Source organism: Ascaphus truei, chromosome 3 (genome assembly GCF_040206685.1).
Source record: "Ascaphus truei isolate aAscTru1 chromosome 3, aAscTru1.hap1, whole genome shotgun sequence".
NCBI lineage: Eukaryota > Metazoa > Chordata > Amphibia > Anura > Ascaphidae > Ascaphus > Ascaphus truei.
The window spans coordinates 243,486,316-243,508,974 of NC_134485.1; the positions used below are offsets into that span (position 1 = coordinate 243,486,316).

General features: G+C 48.5%; 2 protein-coding genes across 5 annotated transcripts in view; one reads left to right on the plus strand and one right to left on the minus strand.

Annotated features, from left to right (window-relative positions):
* The window catches only part of EIF5B (eukaryotic translation initiation factor 5B), a 35,878-nt gene extending 28,957 nt beyond the window's left edge, over window positions 1-6,921 (minus strand). The window contains exon 1 of one of the 2 annotated variants that reach the window (XM_075590478.1): window positions 6,733-6,921. In XM_075590478.1, coding sequence (XP_075446593.1) covers window positions 6,733-6,767 — 35 coding nt within the window. In that variant the 5' untranslated portion in view covers window positions 6,768-6,921. The remainder of the gene's footprint in view (window positions 1-6,732) is intronic. The other variant, XM_075590479.1, reaches the window with a different exon arrangement.
* A 795-nt stretch (window positions 6,922-7,716) lies between these two features.
* TXNDC9 (thioredoxin domain containing 9) lies at window positions 7,717-21,738 on the plus strand. Of its 3 annotated transcripts, none has more exons than XM_075590481.1 (5): window positions 7,717-7,778; window positions 11,636-11,830; window positions 12,470-12,588; window positions 19,003-19,257; window positions 20,672-21,738. In XM_075590481.1, the coding sequence occupies exons 2-5, from the start codon at window positions 11,654-11,656 to the stop codon at window positions 20,787-20,789; spliced, it is 669 nt and encodes a 222-aa protein (XP_075446596.1). In that variant the 5' UTR covers window positions 7,717-7,778; window positions 11,636-11,653; the 3' UTR covers window positions 20,790-21,738. The 3 variants fall into 3 exon arrangements, with proteins under 3 accessions (XP_075446596.1, XP_075446595.1, XP_075446597.1); XM_075590480.1 differs by having other exon boundaries at window positions 7,718-7,874; XM_075590482.1 differs by lacking the exon at window positions 7,717-7,778 and adding an exon at window positions 8,016-8,037.
* Window positions 21,739-22,659: the final 921 nt, after the last annotated feature.

Here is a 22,659-nt window from a genome sequence, read left to right on the forward strand (position 1 = left end):
CCCACTATACCCACCGAGTGGCATAGTAGTACATCATACCCATATAATATGGGCATGATACGCTACTATAGCAGTCAATGGTCACACAAATACAAAAGCAAGAATGTCAAAAATACACAATAATAAAACAAATACAACAAGCACCTAAACACCCATAAACAAAAATTACAACAACTAGCCAACCAAGCAATTAACCAAATAAAACTAGCCAATCAATTAAAGAAATAAAACCACTAGGCGTTCAATAAAATAATTAAAATCCCTATGTAATCAATTACATAAATCATACCACTAGCCAAATAATACATTTAATACCTAAATGCAGTAACCAACAAAACAATCAATTCATACAAACCACTTGGCAACACATTAATTAAAACCAGTAACTACCAAAATACATCATTAAATACAATCGCTAACCAATCTGTAAACATAAAAAAACAAGCCATCACAATTCAAATCAATTTAATCTAAACAATAAACAGAAATAGAAAATAACAGTCCATAGAAGAAATGCATTTGCCAAAAAATGCATTGGCTCCCACTGTATTCATCTATACCATAAACAGGCACAGATTAATACATTAGCAGTCAATGGGCAATGAAAAACATAAAAAAAGAAAAATCCAATCAAAAAAAACATGTAAAAATAAAAAGTACAAACACTCAATATTTATCTTATCTTTAGAAGCGTTGGCCCTCCAAATCCTGGGGAATCAGCAAGTTCTCGTATCGTGACATCACGAAACACAATCAAACGCCATCCACCGTGAAGATCCAGGACAGGTAGTGGTTAATTTTTATTGATGGGCGTTTAGTTGCTTGTTGTATCTGTTTTATTATTGTGTATTTTTGACATTCATGCTTTTGTATTAGTGTGACCACTGACTGCTATAGTAGCTTATCATGCCCATATTATATGGGTATGATGTACTACTATACCACTCACTCAATGGGTATAGGGTGGGTATAATGGGTCCAGGGTGGGTTGTTAGGCCTCCCGGGTGGGTAGTGGGGGAGGGTGGGTAAACCCCTTTATTACTATAGCGGTTGTTAACCGCTACGGTGATTAAGGGGCTAGGGGCCATTAGATTGTATTTTTTTATGTATTGTTGCTGGCATCGGAGGACATGGCCCTGCAGAATGCTGATGAGGACGCCCCTCATGTTGGCAGGGGCAAGTAGAACGGTTGTTATTTACTGTATTCATGCTGGCTGGCTAATGGTGTGTTTTATAATGGGCAAATCTATTATCCATACCTGGATAATAGTTATTTTGCACATTACTGTACTATATGTGTATGGGGTGGGGGGGGGGGAGCAGTAAGGGGAGGTGTATTTATTGAAATGTAGGCCAGGTTTTTGTGTTTTTAAATACAGGAATGGTACCGCAGGCAAATGGGGACCCACGGGGACCACGCGAGGACCCCCGGACACCTGCAGGGACCACACGGGGACCCCCGCAGGGACGACCCGAGGGCCCACCGGACACCCGTGGGAACAACTCAAGGGCCCCCAGACACCCGTGGGGACGACCCGGGGACCACAGATGCCTGCAAGGACAACCCATGGACCCCGTTGGGGCCCACGGACACCACCTGGAGGCCCACGGAGCCTAGCTGGGACCACCCAAGGGACTACGGACACCCGTGGGGTCCCCCGCCGGCCTGTGGTATTAATCCCGTGTGTAAAAAAATAAATAATGGTTTTATGTGGGGGCACAGGGGGTGGGTTGTGTATTGGTGGTTATTACATATTTTAATTTTATTAGTAGTGTATTGTAGCAGGGAGTCTCCGGAGCAGATTTGAGGTTCGGGGACACCCTGCTTTCCGAAATACAGGCCCCTTTATAGGGTGCCGGTATCTCCTATGCATGTAAATGTCCCGCGTCACGTGACCTGAAATTAATGCGGCTCTGCTCCGGAGACCCCCTGTTCATCTACACTAGTAATAAAATGTAAATTAAAATATTTTTATTTCTGGCGAGATTTGCGCAGAGAGAGGCGTCTCTCTCTCTGCAGCAGAATCAACTCCACGGGTGAGCCCTTTTCGGAGGGCAGATCATCTCTGTGCTGGCTACTCGCAATTTGTTGAAATGTTGCCATCACTGGTATTCGGGGCTTTCTGCATACCGCGATAGCAACGCTGTCAAAAATGGCGATTTAAAAACCCTGGCGATTTTTTCTATCGGACTTTACTGTATAGGCCCCGCAGTGTGCAGAAGAGGAATTTAATATATTTTTAAACACGTTTTCCTACTCATTAGGAAATCACTGGGCGAGCTTTGAACGTGTATGAGCTTATTCATCTTCTGTGTAGGCATGCATCTCCATAGTTAGTAGGACAGCTAATTAAACTAAAAATTACAAGAAAGCAATAATTATGAGTACCTTGTATAATATTTTTTAAAAAAATTAAAAACCGTTGAGGCCACAGTATTTCTCAGGCTGTGTTAACCCTTTGCTGTCAGGTAGGCCTTGGGGCATTGTGCTGCGATTCATTACATGTTCTCTTTCAGAAAAAGCGTTAATAGTGTATCTACTGCCTTTCTAGAGCTTCAGTTGGGGCAAAAGTGCACGATGCACTAGGAACTGGTGATGCAATAATGTGTGCGTGCACAACAGCTTAAGCATGGAAGGAAAAGACTAGCTGAGCAAATTCAGCTGTCAACAATATATGGACTCAGCAAAAAAATTCATTAAAAAAAAAAACGCACACCACACCCCATGCAGAAGAGGCCCAGCAACAGGGAGATAAAGGTTGCCTTTATTTTCAGCTCTAGATAAGAGACACTATCAACAGCAATTAAAACCACCATGTTTTATTCTAAAGCAACCAGATCACCAGCTGCAGTTCATATTCAAAGTCATCCTTTAGCAGGACCAAAGCTGAATGAGAACTCCCTACGAGTCTGACACGCAGAATACAGAACAGCCCGGCCTGGTGTAGACACTGTTCTTGACAGTGGGCCACAACTGATCTCTAAATGCTGGTCCTGCAGCCATATCACGACAAACCGTGTAAGGCCGCGATTATATGCGCAAACAACAGACCTCTTCTCTATGAGACCGCCCATAGTGTGCGCGACCGCGATTCAAGAAGACAAACAATCTTGTGTTTGTCTTGCAATGGCCGGATCACATGAACGGTTCAGCCAATGAGGGCAAACCGGTCACGTAATGTCACGGTCACGTAATGTCACGGCCACGCCTCCCCGGACCTCAGTGCAGGGTTCGCGTCTGCACCACAATCCTGTATAAGCAAATACAGCTGTTGCTGGAAGCCATGTTCACAATTTTATACTGTAGCAATGTGAAATAACTTTTTGTCCTTTTAAAATAGCAAAGCAATATCGGCTCTATTTTTTTTTAATGTATTTTTTTGTTACAGTTTGTAATCTGGAGACCCCAAGCTCAGGTGAAATGTCATTTTAAAGAGAAATTAAGTTCTCCCTTAGCCAGTGTAACCAGGCAAATTCCTATGGGTGCGTTCATGTTAATGGCGATGCTCTCCGTGGAACTAGATTCCCATTGTAAGAAACCATCAGTCAGAGTCATATTTATCCGTTAACAGACTAACAAATATGGTTAAAAGCTGAAAAAGCACTATTAAATTCTTACTATTAAATATTATTTAAAATACACACATACATTGTACAGCAGGGCTATACAATATTAAAGCTTTAATCCCTAGGTGTGGTGCAAGAGTCCACTGGGCGAGCAACATAGCCACAGGAGTCAGGTCTCACTCAGGTGTCCATCATGTCATTAGATGATGTCTGACTTTTCTAGACAGCTATTATAGAGAGAGTGTGTGTGTGGTGTGTGGTGTGTGGTGTGTGTGTGTTAAAAACCGGTACAAAAAATACAAATCTCTCAAGAACCAAGGGGCAATCAGGTCATCAGGAGAGCCCCTATGAGCTCCAGGGACCTCGTTCAGGTAACGAGATGGGATTGTGGCTTTAAATCTCAATCTAAATAATTACAACTCTTAATTTATTTTGTAATTAATAACATCTATGATTTAGAATATAATTTATAACAAAGTATTAACTCTTAGAGTGCCACCAGACGTCCAGCACTTAAGTGCAGAATGATTGCACCAGGAATGATCACCCGATCGACCAAGCCCCACATGCTGGAAATGGTGGGGGGAGATTCACTTCCATTGTGATTGGGCTGGCTGCTCCATAGAACAGATCAACCCCCAAAAAACGAGCAAATACCCATGGTCAGAAGGGCCTCTGGCATGCCAGGGCCCATGTCGTACCAGCTGCGTCATTAGGACACTGTCAAGGTTAATGAGCACAACGAGCAGTGGAAGGGCTATAACTTTCAGAACTAATCAGTTTGGCTGCTGCTTCCCTGGGAGCAACCATCACCTATCTTCTTCCTTGTGCTGTTCTTGGAGTTGAAGAAATTAGAACACAATAGGTTCAGCAGCATCTGATAGCGCTAGTCATAAACATGACAAACCAATAATGGGCAACCTCTGAGAAGGGTGTAAGCTGCCTCTACAAGTTTTAACAGCCTTCATTTCTGCTTTAAATGTACAGTAGATTATGAGGGATGCAATTGAGGGAGAGGTAATTTACCCCAAGCTTTGATCAAAATGCATTAAACAAAATGCATCACCTTGTCGTTTTAACAAACCTCTGGTACAGGGGTCCTTGAACTGACCATCCGACAACATCAGGTTTTAGGCATAACCAATGCATTTGTAGGTAGGTGAGCAACCCTAATTTGCATCAGAATAGGCTATTGGTTGGTTGCATTCAAATTCTGGTTTGTTCAGGACCCTTAGGTGAGGTTTGGGAAACACTGCTGCAGAAATATGTGAAAAATAATGTCAAAGTCAATGCCCTTGTTGCAGATGTGATCAGCACTTTTTATATGTGCAATTACATCTCTTTGCCTTTGTACAATACCACTTACATTGTAAACTCTTTAAAGGTAAAGCTCCGAGGTCACAACATTTTCTTCATTTTTATGCACTTTTCCACCAGTTTCATGATAGTTTCATATCTATGATAAGCCATGTATATAAGGAACTGCATACATAGCCAGAATTATACAAATAGGAACACATATATAATTGTTGCTCTGCATCCTTCCCTATATATAATAGTCTCACTTTAAGTCCATCTCAATGAATGAGGTTATTGTTCGTGGACAAAATGACTTTAAGAAACGGATGGATGCATACGTCCAATGCATAATAAGATGTCCACATTTATATATATCCTACTTAAAAATCGCATACTTACAAGGGTGAACATTGATAGCAGCAATGGCTTGATTGGGAGTTTCCGCGCAATAGTGCTACAATCAGCAATATGAGAGTACAAATAATACCCACTTAGTGGCGTATGTATGGAAAGTCGTGTTCCCTCCAGTCACCTTGGATGGATGGATGGATAGACACACACATACATTAAGGTATATCTCCCTATTTGCATGCTCTCCAATTATATGGATAAGAGTCTCTCTAAATTCATATCCTCTTCTGCATATTAGCTTTTCCACTCTTTAGGACATATGTTTCTCTGTGTGAGATTGTTGAATAGGATTATATACACAAAGCGAGTTAGTCGGTATCCAGGCCTCTCTCCCCCCTGTACATCACATGATGCCTCCCTCCAGGCCTCTCACCCCAAAGTACATCATACGATGCCTCCCTCCAGGCCTCTCACCACAAAGTACATCATACGATGCCTCCCTCCAGGCCTCTCACCCCAAAGTACATCATACGATGCCTCCCTCCAGGCCTCTCACCCCAAAACACATCATATGATGTCTCCCTCCAGGCCTCTCACCCCAAAGCACATCGTATGATGCCTCCCTCCAGGCCTCTCACCCCAAAGCACATCTTATGATGCCTCCCTCCAGGCCTCTCACCCCTGAGCACATCATATGATGCCTCCCTCCAGGCCTCTCACCACAGACCACATCATGATGCCTCCCTCCAGGCCTCTCACCCCAAAGTACATCATATGATGCCTCTCATCCCAAAGTACATCATATGATGCCTCCCTCCAGGCCTCTCTCCACTCTGTACATCATATGATGCCTCCCTCCAGGCCTCTCATCCCAAAGTACATCATATGATGCCTCTCATCCCAAAGTACATCATATGATGCCTCCCTCCAGGCCTCTCTCCACTCTGTACATCATATGATGCCTCCCTCCAGGCCTCTCTCCCCTCTGTACATCACATGATGTCTCTCTCCAGGCCTCTCTCCCCTCTGTACATCACATGATGCCTCTCTCCCCTCTGTACATCACATAACGCCTCTCTCCAGGCCTCTCTCCCCTCTGTACATCATATGATGCCTCTCTCCAGGCCTCTCTCCCCTCTGTACATCATATGATGCCTCCCTCCAGGCCTCTCTCCCCTCTGTACATCACATGATGCCTCTCTCCAGGCCTCTCTCCCCTCTGTACATCACATAACGCCTCTCTCCAGGCCTCTCTCCCCTCTGTACATCATATGATGCCTCTCTCCAGGCCTCTCTCCCCTCTGTACATCATATGATGCCTCCCTCCAGGCCTCTCTCCCCTCTGTACATCATATGATGCCTCCCTCCAGGCCTCTCTCCCCTCTGTACATCACATGATGCCTCTCTCCAGGCCTCTCTCCCCTCTGTACATTATATGAGGTCTGTCTCCGGGCCTCTTTCTCCTGTACATAAGATGCCTGTCTGTAAGCTGTCTCTGTGTTGCAGGTTATTTACCTGTCCTCGGACTTGTTCTTCTGCTTCTTCCCCATGACCGCTGTGTGTCCTGCGCTCTCTGTGGGCGACTCGCGCTGCCTATCTCCCGGGTATACAAACCCCCGGCTCGCGCACCTCGCTACTGTACATATGGTGAAAAAGAGCTGCCTTCTCTGACATCCGCCGCTTCCGCGCAAGCGCGTGACCTTACGCCCGCTGCGTCATTAGGTAATGAGCAGCTCGTTGACAGGGCCAATGAAGGCCGCCGAGTTGACGCACGCAGGACTTTGTGGGAAGGAGCGGGGTTCACATCTGCGACATAAAAAGGAGCTCATAGCTCGAGCGAGCGGCGGGTTTATAACGGCTCTATGGAATAAAGGAGTTTGAAATTACATTTTATGAACGGAAAGGCGATGTGGTTTTGAAAATGCAAGAACATATGGTGGAGGGAGGTGTACCAAGATGGCCGGCAGCAAGTGTTTAGTAAGAGGGCAAGTGGAACACGCCCCATGCGTGTCTCAGCCAGTGTGGTTCAGCGAACTTAAGGACACGTGCTGGGACATTATTCATATTCTTTCCTTCACACTGCCACAGAGTCTCAATGATTTCGAGTCTCTCATTCATTTTTTAGCAGCAGGAATCATGTACACATTAATCCCCCAGTGACAGCAAGATCTGTATTATTTCCTTAAAACGTAATGTTATGGCCCCAAACCTCGCGAATGGGGAGTACGTGGTGGGCTGATCTCTTTAGTATTACTTTTTAAACCCTTTTGCCGGTCTCTCCACGAGGGTACAAATAATCGCTCTTGCAGCGATACTGAAAAATGTGTCTTCGAACAGCTTCCATAAAGAATACGGATATTTCTTTAGGGATAAATGTGTAGCAGACACCAGAGGAGTAGGTCACCAACCATATCATGTGCAGCAATTGCTATGCCAGTTTTAAAGATGGGTGCGCAGCGCTTCAAGCATACCCTCGCGATCATAGGCGTGGTCACGTGACTGAACCCTGCGGATGTGACGTTTCATCAGAGCCTGCTGCGTATTGTCAAAGAGAACCTGTGGTCCGTTTGCTGCCTGCCTGACAGTTGCTGCCGGTGGTGTGGACGTTTGCTGCTTAATAACAAGCGGTGGAAAAAAGCTTTGTTGATAGGAAAGAGGTAGCAAAGATGCTGGTTACCGACAGTGCGCGTGCTTGGGTTGCCGCGGTTAGCTGCCGGACGTCTGGTTGCTATGTAGTGGCGCGCGCCGCCCGGGACACAGTGGAACGCTGTCCGGGTGCCCTGGAATGCCACGCCCCTCTCCGGCCCTTCTACTGCTGCGGTAGTGGGGCCCTGCGGGGGGGGGGGGGAGAGGAGTGTGCGCTGGAGGGCCCTGCGGGGGGGGGGGGGGGGGGGTGGAGAGGAGTGTGTGCTGGAGGGCCCTGCGGGGGGGGGGGGGGAGAGGAGTGTGTGCTGCGGGGCGGCGGGGGGGGGAGAGGAGAGTGCGCTGGAGGGCCCTGCGGGGGGGAGAGAGGAGAGTGCGCTGGAGGGCCTTGCGGGGGGGGGGGGGGAGAGTGCGCTGGAGGGCCCTGCGGGGGGGGGGGGAGAGGAGTATGCGCTGGAGGGCCCTGCGGGGCGGGGGGGGAGGGGAGAGTGCGCTGGAGGGCCCTGCGGGGGGGGGGAGAGAGGAGAGTGCGCTGGAGGGCCCTGCGGGGGGGGAGAGAGGAGAGTGCGCTGGAGGGCCCTGCGGGGGGGGGGGAGAGAGGAGAGTGCGCTGGAGGGCCCTGCGGGGGGGGGGGGAGAGAGGAGAGTGCGCTGGAGGGCCCTGCGGGGGGGGGGGGGAGAGAGGAGAGTGCGCTGGAGGGCCCTGCGGGGGGGGGGGGAGAGAGGAGAGTGCGCTGGAGGGCCCTGAGGGGGGGGGGGAGAGAGGAGAGTGCGCTGGAGGGCCTTGCGGGGGGGGGGGAGAGAGGAGAGTGCGCTGGAGGGCCCTGCGGGGGGGGGGAGAGAGGAGAGTGCGCTGGAGGGCCCTGCGGGGGGGGGGAGAGAGGAGAGTGCGCTGGAGGGCCCTGCGGGGTGGGGGGGGGGAGAGTGCGCTGGAGGGCCCTGCGGGGGGGGGGAGAGGAGAGTGCGCTGGAGGGCCCTGCGGGGGGGGGGGGAGAGGAGTGCGCTGGAGGGCCCTGCGGGGGGGGGAGAGGAGAGTGCGCTGGAGGGCGGGGGGGGGAGAGGAGTGTGCGCTGGAGGGCCCTGCGGGGTGGGGGGGGAGGGGAGAGTGCGCTGGAGGGCCCTGCGGGGGGGGGGAGAGGAGTGTGCGCTGGAGGGCCCTGCGGGGGGGGGGGAGAGTGCGCTGGAGGGCCCTGCGGGGGGGGGGGAGAGGAGAGTGCGCTGGAGGGCCCTGCGGGGGGGGGGAGAGGAGAGTGCGCTGGAGGGCCCTGCGGGGGGGGGGAGAGAGGAGAATGCGCTGGAGGGCCCTGCGGGGGGGGGGGGAGAGGAGAGTGCGCTGGAGGGCCCTGCGGGGGGGGGGAGAGGAGTGTGCGCTGGAGGGCCCTGCGGGGTGGGGGGGGAGGGGAGAGTGCGCTGGAGGGCCCTGTGGGGGAGGGGGAGAGGAGTGTGCGCTGGAGGGCCCTGCGGGGGGGGGGAGAGGAGTGTGCGCTGGAGGGCCCTGCGGGGAGGGGGAGAGGAGTGTGCGCTGGAGGGCCCTGCGGGGGAGGGGGAGAGGAGTGTGCGCTGGAGGGCCCTGCGGGGGAGGGGAGTGTGCGCTGGAGGGCCCTGCGGGGGGGGGGGGAGAGGAGTGCGCTGGAGGGCCCTGCGGGGGGGGGGGGGAGAGGAGTGCGCTGGAGGGCCCTGCGGGGGGAGAGGAGTGCGCTGCAGGGCCCTGCAGGGGGGGGGGAGAGGAGTGTGCTGGAGGGCCCTGCGGGGTGGGGAGAGGAGAGTGTGCTGGAGGGCCCTGCGGGGTGGGGAGAGTAGAGTGCGCTGGAGGGCCCTGCGGGGAGGGGGGGGGAGAGTAGAGTGCGCTGGAGGGCCCTGCGGGGAGGGGGGGGGGAGAGGAGAGTGCGCTGGAGGGCCCTGCGGGGGGGGGGGGGGAGAGGAGAGTGCGCTGGAGGGCCCTGCGGGGGGGGGAGAGGAGAGTGCGCTGGAGGGCCCTGCGGGGGGGAGAGGAGTGTGCGCTGGAGGGCCCTGCGGGGGGGAGAGGAGTGTGCGCTGGAGGGCCCTGCGGGGGGGAGAGGAGTGTGCGCTGGAGGGCCCTGCGCGGGGGGGGGGAGAGGAGAGTGCGCTGGAGGGCCCTGCGGGGGGGGGGGGGGGGAGAGAGGAGTGCGCTGGAGGGCCCCTACGGGGGGGGGAGAGGAGTGTGCGCTGGAGGGCCCTGCGGGGGAGGGGGAGAGGAGTGTGCGCTGGAGGGCCCTGCGGGGGGGGGGGAGGAGTGTGTTGGAGGGCCCTGCGGGGGGAGGGGGGGAGGAGTGCGCTGGAGGGCCCAGCGGGGGGGGAGAGGAGAGTGTACTGGAGGGCCCTGCGGGGGGGGGAGGGAGGAGCGTGCGCTGGAGGGCCCTGCGGGGGGGGGAGGGAGGAGCGTGCGCTGGAGGGCCCTGAGGGGGAGAGGAGTGTGCGCTGGAGGGCCCTGCGGGGGGGGGAGGGAGGAGCGTGCGCTGGAGGGCCCTGCGGGGGGGAGAGAGGAGTGTGCGCTGGAGGTCCCTGCGGGGGGGGGGGAGTGTGCGCTCGAGGGCCCTGCAGGCGAGAGGGAGTGCACTGGTTACTTGTTATGGGATATGATCATGCAGGTCTAGCAGAGGAAACCGCGTCCAAACAAATACATGGTGCTGGGAAAATGGCGCACATACACCCTGAAAATAACACTTGGAAATTCGTATGATGGGTCTTTGGGGGATGTTCAGTAAATGCTGATGAAGGGTTTGGGAGATGTGTTAGGCTCAGCTTATAGTGCATTGCGACGCGACATCACTCCAAATCAAATACATTGACTCCGTCGCAAGCGCTTATAGTAAGCACGACGGCGCAACATCGCGGCACAAAAATTTAAAGCATGTCCATTTGATTTTTTTAGAGACAGTTGCCACATGTGACTGCCTCTAAACCAATCAGACCGTGGTCCGCCCATTTTCGTGAAGTCACAGGCGACAGTCGCGGAAACCCTAATTATAACTTTCGCGGGTGACGTTGCTGTCGCCAGCACTATAAGCCTGGCCTTTCCTGCCGATCAAGTCAAGTGGTGGGGGTGTAGTGAGTCCTTGCCTTATTATTCAGCCCTGCTCTCTGTGACTGTTCAATGTTCGGGATTGTATGCCAACCCTGTTCTAATCTACAAATATTGGATGAAATTTGTATATTTCCAGATGTAATGTTCTTGGCAACTATATGTTTATTATGGGTTAATGCAGTAATGGAGCCTTCTCTTTGCAGTCCCAAATAAATATTCATGTAAACTTTGCAAATAGTCTGAGCAGTTAATAATTTACATATTAAAACCAGTACAGATTATCAGAATGAAGATGTTTGTTTCTTCTTGTGGCAGATGTTCTGTCATACATTGCTAATTAACATTATCAATGCCGAAGTGATTGACCTCAATGTCCGTGAAAGCATTGTTGGCAGCCGGTCTCTGAAGCGATTAAACCTTTAGTCTAATTTACTGTAAAACCTACAATCCTGATGTGTTTTAGTGCCAAAGAGTATAATACATAATGGATAAGAGCACTTGAAGTGACATTAAGATCTAGTTCTACAAATATTGTATCTTGTTAACCGTAATACGGCAGGTTTAAGCTTATAGGGCTCCATGTTAAAATGGATGTGAAGCAAAAGGTTACACTGTGCTCATTTTCCAGCATCCCTAGCTGCAATGGAAGCATTAGGAGATAATGATCAAAAGTAGGGTTGCAGACCTGTTGGACGTGATATTTGTATTTACGGGGACTATCTCTTCTCAGGTCTGTGCACTTTGAGAAATGGCAGCTGACATGCTTTCGAAAGCCATGGAGAATCAATTAATACAGACAGCCAAAATAATGGAGGAACAGCTGGATGCAGAGATGGAGAAGCTGGACAAGATGGATGAGGATGATATGGATCGTCTAAAGGAAAGGAGACTTGAAGCGCTGAAGAAGGCACAGCAGCAGAAACAAGTAATGTTTGCTGGTTACTCACTGCCCTGTAATTCTTTCCAGCGGGTTGGGTTAGAGAGTAGAAGGGCCAGATGTGTACCACAGTATAATTTACTATATACCTAAAAAGACTTAATAACAGCCGTACGTCAACATTTTGTTAGCGTTTATAACATATGTAACTTACATTTTAATTACCTTAGCTTTATAGCGAGGGTTTAAAAAATAAAATGCTCTAGCAACCTGAGCAACTTCAATGAAATAAACGGGCAGACAATCCAAGGGCCACTTTATGGTCCTTTTGGGGGACAGACATGGCCCATGGGCAACAAGTTGAAGAGCCCTGTTGTAATGTCTCCATTGTTAGGAATGTCAGTTCAAAGAAAAGCCCTCTTAAATATATATATATATATTATTTTTTTTTATCCGTTGTATTTAAAAGGCGCTTTAAAGCGAGGTTATGCCCTCTAAGCCAGGATAACATTGAGACTGTTTCAGTAGACTTGTTTTTTTAATCACAGAACTACCTTTTATAAAGTTACTTTGGTTCTTTAAATCCCCACAAGTGTAGCCCATTAACCACTTGATTGTGATGCATAAATCTAATCGATATACACATGTGAGAGAGGATTTAATCTCCTTGTTTTTGTTTAAACCCAGGAATGGTTATCCAAAGGGCACGGTGAATATCGAGAAATACCCAGCGAGAGAGATTTTTTCCAGGAAGTGAAGGAGAGTAAAAACGTTGTCTGTCATTTCTACAAAGATTCTACTTTCAGGTATTCTATGGATACAACTGCTGAATTTGTTTTTAGATTCAGTTAAGCAAAAATTTGCCCACGTTTCATGAATGCATAAAAAACATTATTAAGCTTGTTTAGACCTAATTGTTTCCTTCTTTTTCTGTCGATAAAAATGACCAGAACTTATTGTACACTTGGACCTCTTTAACATTTTGGTCCACGCAGCATAATGGAAATAGAAAGCTTTGCTAATGGGTTTAACATAAGCTGCATTATTACTTGCACCCAATTGTTGATTTCAGCAGGTTAGCTTGAAAAGAACCTTCATGGGGAAAATGTATCTACTATGCAAGCTGGACCATTCTCCTGTGATGGGTTCAGGGTGGTCACGGAAGGGTTTAATCGAACTTTTTGAAAGTGGGTAATTGCTAGAGGCTTTATTTTACATGATTACTTGGTTTTTGATGAATATTGGGATATGTAATGGGTGGATATCACTATTTTTATTCCAACGAATGTAACCATGTATGTAATTGCTGTAAATTGCTTGACCATGGCCTCTCTTGCTTTTGGCTTTAAGCTTGAAATAGGGAGCCCAGCACTTACAATTACTTTGACTAACACTATTGCCATGTACTTCAATTTTCTTTGCACAAGCAAATGTGCATTTAGATGTAGAGGTGCAAGTTAAAGGGTCAGTCCCATGGAGAAGGTAAAAAGAAAAAAAATAACTTGTAACTGGTGAGTCAATCACTTGTAGCAGGCGTGTTAAACAAGTCTACCAAATCTAAGGGTAAAAGGGGACGATAGACAGCACACTGATAGTGTTAAATTTCCTGTGCATTACCCCTGGAAGAACATACCACTTGTGGGATTTTGCTTACTATTCTGCTCCACTTGTGAGTAGATTACTTACAGATCACCTAAATTGTTATCACATTTTATTGCCATATTGCACTATGTGATTTTTCTTTATTTCATGGCACCCATCTGGCTCCCCTACTGTTTGAGAAAATTGTCTGCTAAGCTTGGGAAACAAGCTTCTTAAGGGTAGTATTTATTAACAGTGATGATCCCAAGAGGATCAGATAGGTTCCCCTTTATTTTAGCACTCAAGTCGGGAAGAGATAAAGTGGATAACAGTGATCCTTCCGAATAGTTTCTGTTGTAGGGCTGTTTAGCCTTTAGAGAACCGATAGACCAAAAAATAAAAAAGTTTTAATAGTTCAATTACTCATTAAAAACACACAAAATTCATTCATGCACTTAAAAAAAAAAACCTTGTAGAAGTGGCAAGGTGCAGTAAGTATAGCCTAGTACAGCGGTGCGCAAACTGGGGGGCGCAAGATTGTTTAGGTGGGGCGCAGGCAGGGCGGCGATTTTGCCAGGAGCAGAGAAAAAAAGCCGTCTGTAGCTGCAATGTCACTTTTGCCCATTAGGTGGCGCTGTGCTGCGCTGTGCTACACAGCATTATTGCTTCCTGCATCAGCGTGGTGAGTGTGTGTGAGACTGAGACATGGGGAGGGTGTGTGAGACTGGGACATGGGGAGGGTGTGTGAGACTGGGACATGGGGAGGGTGTGTGAGACTGGGACATGGGGAGGGTGTGTGAGACTGGGACATGGGGAGGGTGTGTGAGACTGGGACATGGGGAGGGTGTGTGAGACTGGGACATGGGGAGGGTGTGTGAGACTGGGACATGGGGAGGGTGTGTGAGACTGGGACATGGGGAGGGTGTGTGAGACTGGGACATGGGGAGGGTGTGTGAGACTGGGACATGGGGAGGGTGTGTGAGACTGGGACATGGGGAGGGTGTGTGAGACTGGGACATGGGGAGGGTGTGTGAGACTGGGACATGGGGAGGGTGTGTGAGACTGGGACATGGGGAGGGTGTGTGAGACTGGGACATGGGGAGGGTGTGTGAGACTGGGACATGGGGAGGGTGTGTGAGACTGGGACATGGGGAGGGTGTGTGAGACTGGAACATGGGGAGGGTGTGTGAGACTGGGACATGGGTAGGGAGTGTGAGACTGGGACATGGGTAGGGAGTGTGAGACTGGGACATGGGGAGGGAGTGTGAGACTGGGACATGGGGAGGGAGTGTGAGACTGGGACATGGGGAGGGAGTGTGAGACTGGGACATGGGGAGGGAGTGAGTGTGTGTGAGTGAGTGGGACATGAGGAGGGGTGAGGGTGAGTGTGACATGTGGGGGGTGAGACTGAGATTGTGGGGGGGTGAGTGAGATGGGGAGGGACGGTGAGTGTGACATGAGGGGGTGAGAGATGGGGAGGGGGTGAGTGAGATGGAGAGGGGGTGAGAGTGTGGGGGGTGAGTGTGACATGAGGGGGTGTGAGATGGGGAGGGGGGTGTGAGATGGGGAGGGGGTGTGAGATGGGGAGGGGGGTGTGAGATGGGGAGGGGGTGTGAGATGGGGAGGGGGTGTGAGATGGGGAGGGGGGTGTGAGAATGAGAGTGTGACATGGGGAGGGGGGGTGAAAGAGCTATATGGGGAGGGGGGGGTGAAAGAGCTACATGGGGAGGGGGGGTGAAAGAGCTACATGGGGAGGGGGGTGAAAGAGCTACATGGGGAGGGGTGAAAGAGCTACATGGGGAGGGGGGGTGAAAAAGCTACATGGGGAGAGGGGGTGAAAGAGCTACATGGGGAGGGGGGGTGAAAAAGCTACATGGGGAGAGGGGGTGAAAGAGCTACATGGGGAGAGGGGGTGAAAGAGCTACATGGGGAGGGGGGTGAAAGAGCTACATGGGGAGGGGGGGTGAAAGAGCTACATGGGGAGAGGGGGTGAAAGAGCTACATGGGGAAGGGGGTGAAAGAGCTACATAGGGAGGGGGGATGAAAAAGCTACATGGGGAGGGGGGGTGAAAAAGCTACATGGGGAGGGGGGGTGAAAGAGCTACATGGGGAGGGGGGTGAAAGAGCTACATGGGGAGGGGGGGTGAAAGAGCTACATGGGGAGGGGGGGTGAAAGAGCTACATGGGGAGGGGGGGTGAAAGAGCTACATGGGGAGGGGGGGTGAAAGAGCTACATGGGGAGGGGGGGTGAAAGAGCAACATGGGGAGGGGGGGTGAAAGAGCTACATGGGGAGGGGGGGTGAAAGAGCTACATGGGGAGGGGGGGTGAAAGAGCTACATGGGGAGGGGGGGTGAAAGAGCTACATGGGGAGGGGGGGTGAAAGAGCTACATGGGGAGGCGGGGTGAAAGAGCTACATGGGGAGGGGGGGTGAAAGAGCTACATGGGGAGGGGGGCTGAAAGAGCTACATGGGGAGGGGGGCTGAAAGAGCTACATGGGGAGGGGGGGTGAAAGAACTACATGGGGAGGGGGGTTGAAAGAGCTACATGGGGAGAGGGGGTGAAAGAGACATGGGGAGAGGGGGTGAAAGAGAGACAGGGATGAGAGAGACACTGGAGGGGATGAGAGAGACACTGGAGGGGATGAGAGAGACACTGGAGGGGATGAGAGAGACACTGGAGGGGATGAGAGAGACACTGGAGGGGATGAGAGAGACTGGAGGGGATGAGAGAGACACTGGAGGGGATGAGAGAGACACTGGAGGGGATGAGAGAGACACTGGAGGGGATGAGAGAGACACTGGAGGGGATGAGAGAGACACTGGAGGGGATGAGAGAGACACTGGAGGGAAGGGGAGAGACAAGGGAGGGAGACAGACACACAATGGCTGGAGGGAGAGTGTGAGAGAGACACTGGGGGGAGGGAGAGACAATGGCTGGAGGGAGGGAGAGAGACACTGGGGGAGGGAGAGAGACACTGGGGGGAGGGAGAGAGACACTGGGGGGAGGAAGAGAGACACTGGGGGGAGGGAGAGAGACACTGGGGGGAGGGAGAGAGACACTGGGGGGAGGGAGAGAGACACTGGGGGGAGGGAGAGAGACACTGGGGGGAGGGAGAGAGACACTGGGGGGAGGGAGAGAGACACTGGGGGGAGGGAGAGAGACACTGGGGGGAGGGAGAGAGACACTGGGGGGAGGGAGAGAGACACTGGGGGGAGGGAGAGAGACACTGGGGGGAGGGAGAGAGACACTGGGGGGAGGGAGAGAGACACTGGGGGGAGGGAGAGAGACACTGGGGGGAGGGAGAGAGACACTGGGGGGAGGGAGAGAGACACTGGGGGGAGAGAGGTGGAGACACTGGGGGGAGGGAGGTGGAGACACTGGGGGGAGGGAGGTGGAGACACTGGGGAGGGAGGTGGAGACACTGGGGAGGGAGGTGGAGACACTGGGGGGAGGGAGGGGGAGTGAGAAATACAGGGAGAGACTGGGAGAGGAGTGTGACACTGTGGAAGAGGGCAGAGAGGTCCTGATGTGGCGGGAAGAGAGAGATTAATAATACAGCATAAATGGGGACACTATTAGACAAATATCATAATATTTATTTTTAAGTGATGTATTTGTGTTATAAATACTTTTTTTGTAGACGCGTGGTGGAGGCGTCACAAAGCTGGTTCGCCCTCATTGGCTGAACCAGCTCACGTGCGCTGATGTCATGTGATTTTGATTACATCAGGCAGGGGGGGCCCGAGAAATGTCATGGATGAAAAGGGGGGCTCAGCATAAAAAGTTTGCTCACCCCTGCCCTAGTACACTGCACTATTATTATTTAACCCTATTAACAATCACAGATGATTATAAAAGTTGAACTACTCTAATCTGCATTGACCTTTTCGGGCAGATTTTATTATTTCACTCACTCCTACAATATCACTATACACTATATATATATATTATCTTTCCATTTCTTAATACTGTATTATCTTAGAGCCATACCTCCAGGGGGTATACTTTCCTTGGTGCATGCCTGATATAGGACCATAAAATGTTGTGATGTGCATTGATGTCAAGAATTGTACACAATGAGATCATTTTAATGACTTTAATAGAAAGAAAAAAGACATATCTCTATCATTACTTTCGCTGGTATAGGGATACATACATGACCATCTATATAGGCGTTTCAGCAACTGTAATCATGCCTCGTATTACATACAGGAGACATCCTTTACTATGCATCCGTGGGATCACGGACATAGTTCCCGCCCACATACGTCAGTAGAGGCGGGACCTTCTTATCACTAACCATATAAATATCTACCGATTAGACCAAGGAGTTGACTCCTCCCCCCCTGAAGGAGAGTGGTTACACGTGAAACGATCGTCATGAACTGACGTCATTAGAAGTGGCGACATCCAGTAATCCTAACACGAGAGAGACAGGCTTGTATTCATCATGAAGTCTCAACGTGGATTTTGATCCGCCGCGATCAAACTGCTTTGTTCTGCTTGTATCTTGGGACATTAATTCCCTGCTCGCTCCTGGGGGCGTTACACTATTCACATGGGTATATACCCGGATACTAAGGTTGCTATTTGCGGCACCAATATCCAGACTACTTGACTAGATAGTGTTACTATTGTTGCAGGGATCACCTATACTGACACGTACTATCTTTCATAGCAGCTACAAACTTACACACAAAGTGAATAGAGTTTGTTTTTGATCCGCTGTGATCAAGCCGTTTTGTGCTTTGTTTCTATTTTGGGATATTGATTCTGCCCGCTCCTGGGGGCGTTACACTACTAGTACTGGTAGATACCCAGATATCAAGGTTGTTATTTGTGGCATTAATATCCAAACTATTTGACCTAGATAGTATCACTACTGTTGCAGGGATCACCAGTATCGATACTTAGCAGCTACAAGCCTGAACTATTGCAATCTGATATTTTATCAGCTCATAGTATATATACATCTCCAGTTAGGATTGCGTTTTTACTGTGCCAGTTCAACACTATGCTTGAAACTGATAATGGATGTTCTTAGACAGCATAGTCTAATATATATATAGACATTTTCTATTGGCTATACTTACTGCACCTTGCCACTTCTACAAGGGTTTTTTTTAAGTGTATGAATTAATTTTGTGTGTTTTAATGAGTAATTGAACTATTAAAACTTTTTTATTTTTTGGTCTATCGGTTCTCTAAAGGCTAAACAGCCCTACAACAGAAACTATTCGGAAGGATCACTGTTATCCACTTTATCTCTTCCCGACCATTGAGTGCTAAAATAAAGGCCAACCTATCTGATCCTCTTGGGATCATCACTGTTAATAAATATTTCTCTGTCCCCTTTAAGCACCTGTCTAAACTGTGTTTATATATTTGATTCTCAATACGGATGAGCGGTTTCATCTCCTTTATAGTATCTTAAGGGTAGTAGCAAGATTTGTTTTGCCTATATTTCACTGTGTTTTTTTCACCCTTTATAGTATATTTACTGTACTTTGTATTCACAATCACATTTATTTACTACTTCACGAGATAAGTGTTTGAGAGCCATCCAGTGTTTTGTTTTCACCCTCAGACTTGATAGAGATGGATTTATTTCTCACATTGTGTTTTATCTTTGACCAGATGTAAGATACTGGACAAGCACTTGGCAGTGCTGTCCAAGAAGCACATTGAGACCAAGTTCCTGAAATTAAATGTCGAGAAAGCTCCTTTCTTATGCGAGAGACTGCGCATAAAAGCAATCCCCACTCTGGCATTGGTGAAAGACGGAAAGACAAAAGATTACGTGGTTGGTTTTACTGATCTGGGCAATAACGATGACTTCACCACAGAGACATTGGAGTGGAGACTTGGTTGTGGTGATATTATTACCTACAGGTAACATTACATTATACATTTTCCTGTGTTCAATACATCTTCAATTAAAAATGTAAAAATGATGGCTCCATTAATGTCGTGGATCCCTTTTTTTCCCCCCTCCCCAGCCCCTCATTACGCTTTCATCTTCCTATTGACCTTTTTTTAATGAGCGTTATTCCCCTATTAAAAGTTTTTTATTTTTACATACAGATAAAGCATGATTTTACTGGCACATTTGTCTTTGCTGGTGTACACTTTGAGGGCAATTTCAAAAACAGCACGATTTATCTGCAGGTTTGAAGCAGGGGTCTGCGGAGCTGAACGCCATTAATTTAATCTCCAGGGACCCTCTGCTTCCATAGATACTTACCTCTGTAGGGTGTGCTGTTGGCTACTCCGGCTCGCATCCAGGGTTCAGATTATGGCGACTTTTCAAAGCGCCTGCAAGCTATTAGGGAGCCGTGATGTAACCGGATGTAGCTTCCTATTGGCCGTGTGTCGTGGGAGCTTTAAGCTGCAGAAAACTGCAGATACCCGCACCCCCTTCGTAGGTAAGTATCTCTGGAAGCAGTGTGTCCCTCGAGCTGAAATTGACATAGTTAAACTACGTAGACCCCCTGCTTCAATCCTGTTTTAAAAACAAAAAAATACTAAACAATTATTTTTTTTAAGCGGGAGTTGCTCCTTTAATATATTGTGAATCAATCTTCCCCTTGCTTTGGAAAGATTGTGGTTTCTGTGCAAGGAGTTCGGGTTCTGTGCAAGGAGTAGGTGGCGTCCCATCAAAATAGATGGGCCATTGCTTCAGCTGATTCGCTCTTCTGCATAGTTTAACTCAACCGGGTTAAGGGACCGATCAAACCCTCTTACAACGGGTGAGGGGCTGCATCCAGCCACAAGCCACCAGTTTGTGCAACCTGTTGTGCTCACATCAAGTAATCTGTCTTAATCCTGAGGACCTTATTGTCTGCAACATGACATCCAAAAGCTTTGTTTTATAGAAGCAGGGGGTCTCCGGAGCTGAACTGTGTTAATTTCCGCTCCAGAGAACCCCTGCTTCCCGAGGTGCATACCTCCTGTAGGCGATGCTGGTATCTCCATATTAAAGGTCCTACTCCATGCTGGCCAATATGCAGTGGGAGATTTGAGCCACTATATTGTGCCCTCAGATGGGGCTTCTACCGGCATCACCTTGTAGGTACAGTATGTATCTCAGGGCGCCGGGGGTCCCGGAGCTGAAATTAACATGGTTCAGCTCCGGTGACTCCATGCTTCCCACCTAGGGGGAAATGCATTGGTTTTAAAAGGAGCAAATCATTACATTTGGCATTCCTATTAGATTAGTCTTTTCCTTTCAATCTTCTCAACAGTTTAAGTAAATATGTGAATGGTTGTGATGTTGGATTAACACTTTCTCTCTCTGTTTCTGTAGTGGAAATGTAATGGAGCCACCTTACGAGAGCCAGAAGAAATATGGGGCTAATTTCACAAAACTGGATAAGAAAACTATCCGGGGAAAGAAGTATGATTCAGATTCTGACGACGATTAGAAGTTTGTCGATCTGTAAATACTCTCTTCTTATTTATGCTTGAGAACACTTGATACTTTTTCCCTTACAAAGCCTGTTTTGTCCTGTTCTAAAATGGGCTGGCTGAGAGCTTTGTTCAGATTGTACACAATCCCCTTTGGAGATTAATAAACTTTCTTGTGCCCTGCTGTACAAAAGCCTTTGCCCATTTTATACAAAGATAAGCAGTCCAAGGTTTGGTTTATTGCCTGAAAAAAAACACTTGGCTACAATCAAGCAATAAACGCGCTTTGTCTAGAATCCTACTTTACATGCAAGACTTTTCTAAAAAGTTTTATATTCACCAACATATTGTCTCGTAAATGTCTCTGTATGACAAACAGATTGAAGTCAAATCAAATTAGAAGCATCATACATGTGCTCTGTAGAATTGGTATATTTTTAGAATCAGTAATTTTTCTAAATGGTTTTCCATCAGATGTGGGTTTTTTTTCTTTTTCTCGTGTATTCCTAAAATGGTGTTTTTTGGCAACACTTACACAAATGTTAAATCTACCCCTGTTGAATGGGTTTGCAGCCTGTTGAAGGCACCTCCCTTTTTTTTTTACATTTTGTTGCATTGCTTAATAGTTTGTAAAAATACATCAAGATGTTTTTAAAAAGGTACAGTGTAAAAGCTGTCGTGTACATCTTGTCTGCATTAGAAAAAAAAAGTGTAATGAATGGGCTTGTTCTCGATGGTTTCATTCTGCATCAACCCCGGTCCCTGCCATAGGCGCCTACAACGCTTGGCAATGTGGTGCAGCCCCCTCTGGCAGCAAAGCTGTTATAAACCACGGGGCCTTATTGAAATCACTGATACTTTTTTTTTTTTTAGCAATATCCATTTTCATATTACAATATTGTTTGTTTTGTTGTTTTTTTTTTGTTTTGATCAGTCTTGAAATAAAATGAAATTCTAGCATCAAAACATGTTTCGTGTTTTTCTGTTTGCTTTGGTATTGACCAGGATTATGCACCCCTATGACATTTAATCCTTTGGGTGCCCTGAGACGTAGCTACTACATCATGGGGTCTGGTTCTCCTAGGGCCCCGAAACGTAGTAGCCGTCATAAAATGCACGCTCGTTTGTCTAGGGAAGCGATTTAATGAAGTGGGATGTCGTCAGTGATGGCGCAGTAATGTGATTAACAAAGGGTGCCATGGCCCCTCGGCTCTCAAAGGGATAAAAAGGAATAAAGTACATTCTGACTTGCTCAAGAGTTGAACATACTGTAAGAAATCTATTGTCAAATTATTTTCAGACAGAACCAAGTAGTCGTTTTAAGTGTCTGTTCTTGAACAGGGTAATCATGTAAATGTTGTACACATTGTGAGCATGATATAAGGAATATTAACAGTAATTCCACTGCCTCTGTTCTTTCCGTGTACTATTTTAATTAAAAAATATAGTTATACTTGGATGGCTTGATCTGATACCTGTATATCTCTCCCAATGCCATTTTTGGTGTGTAGGGCTGCGGACATAGTGCATGTGACCACGCGCAGCACAAACAAATTCATATAAGTGCCCCAGTCCGGCCATGCTGCGTGCGGCAGGATTTAGAGGAGATCAAGCCATTTTCACGCGGCAGACGCATCACGTGAACAGTTTGAGCCAATAACGGCAAACCAGTCTGGTGACGTCACGGCCACCCCTCTGTCGTGCACGTCAACAGAGGACAGAATGCTCAAGCGAGAGGCGTGCTCGCCTACTTGAGCTCTGTCGCGCACACTAACCGCAGCCTAATATCAGGCCTTCAAAATACACTTTATTTTCTTTCAATAATATTCTCATAAATGTTATTGGTTACCTAATACTAATGTCTTCTAAACCACATCTCTGGTGATT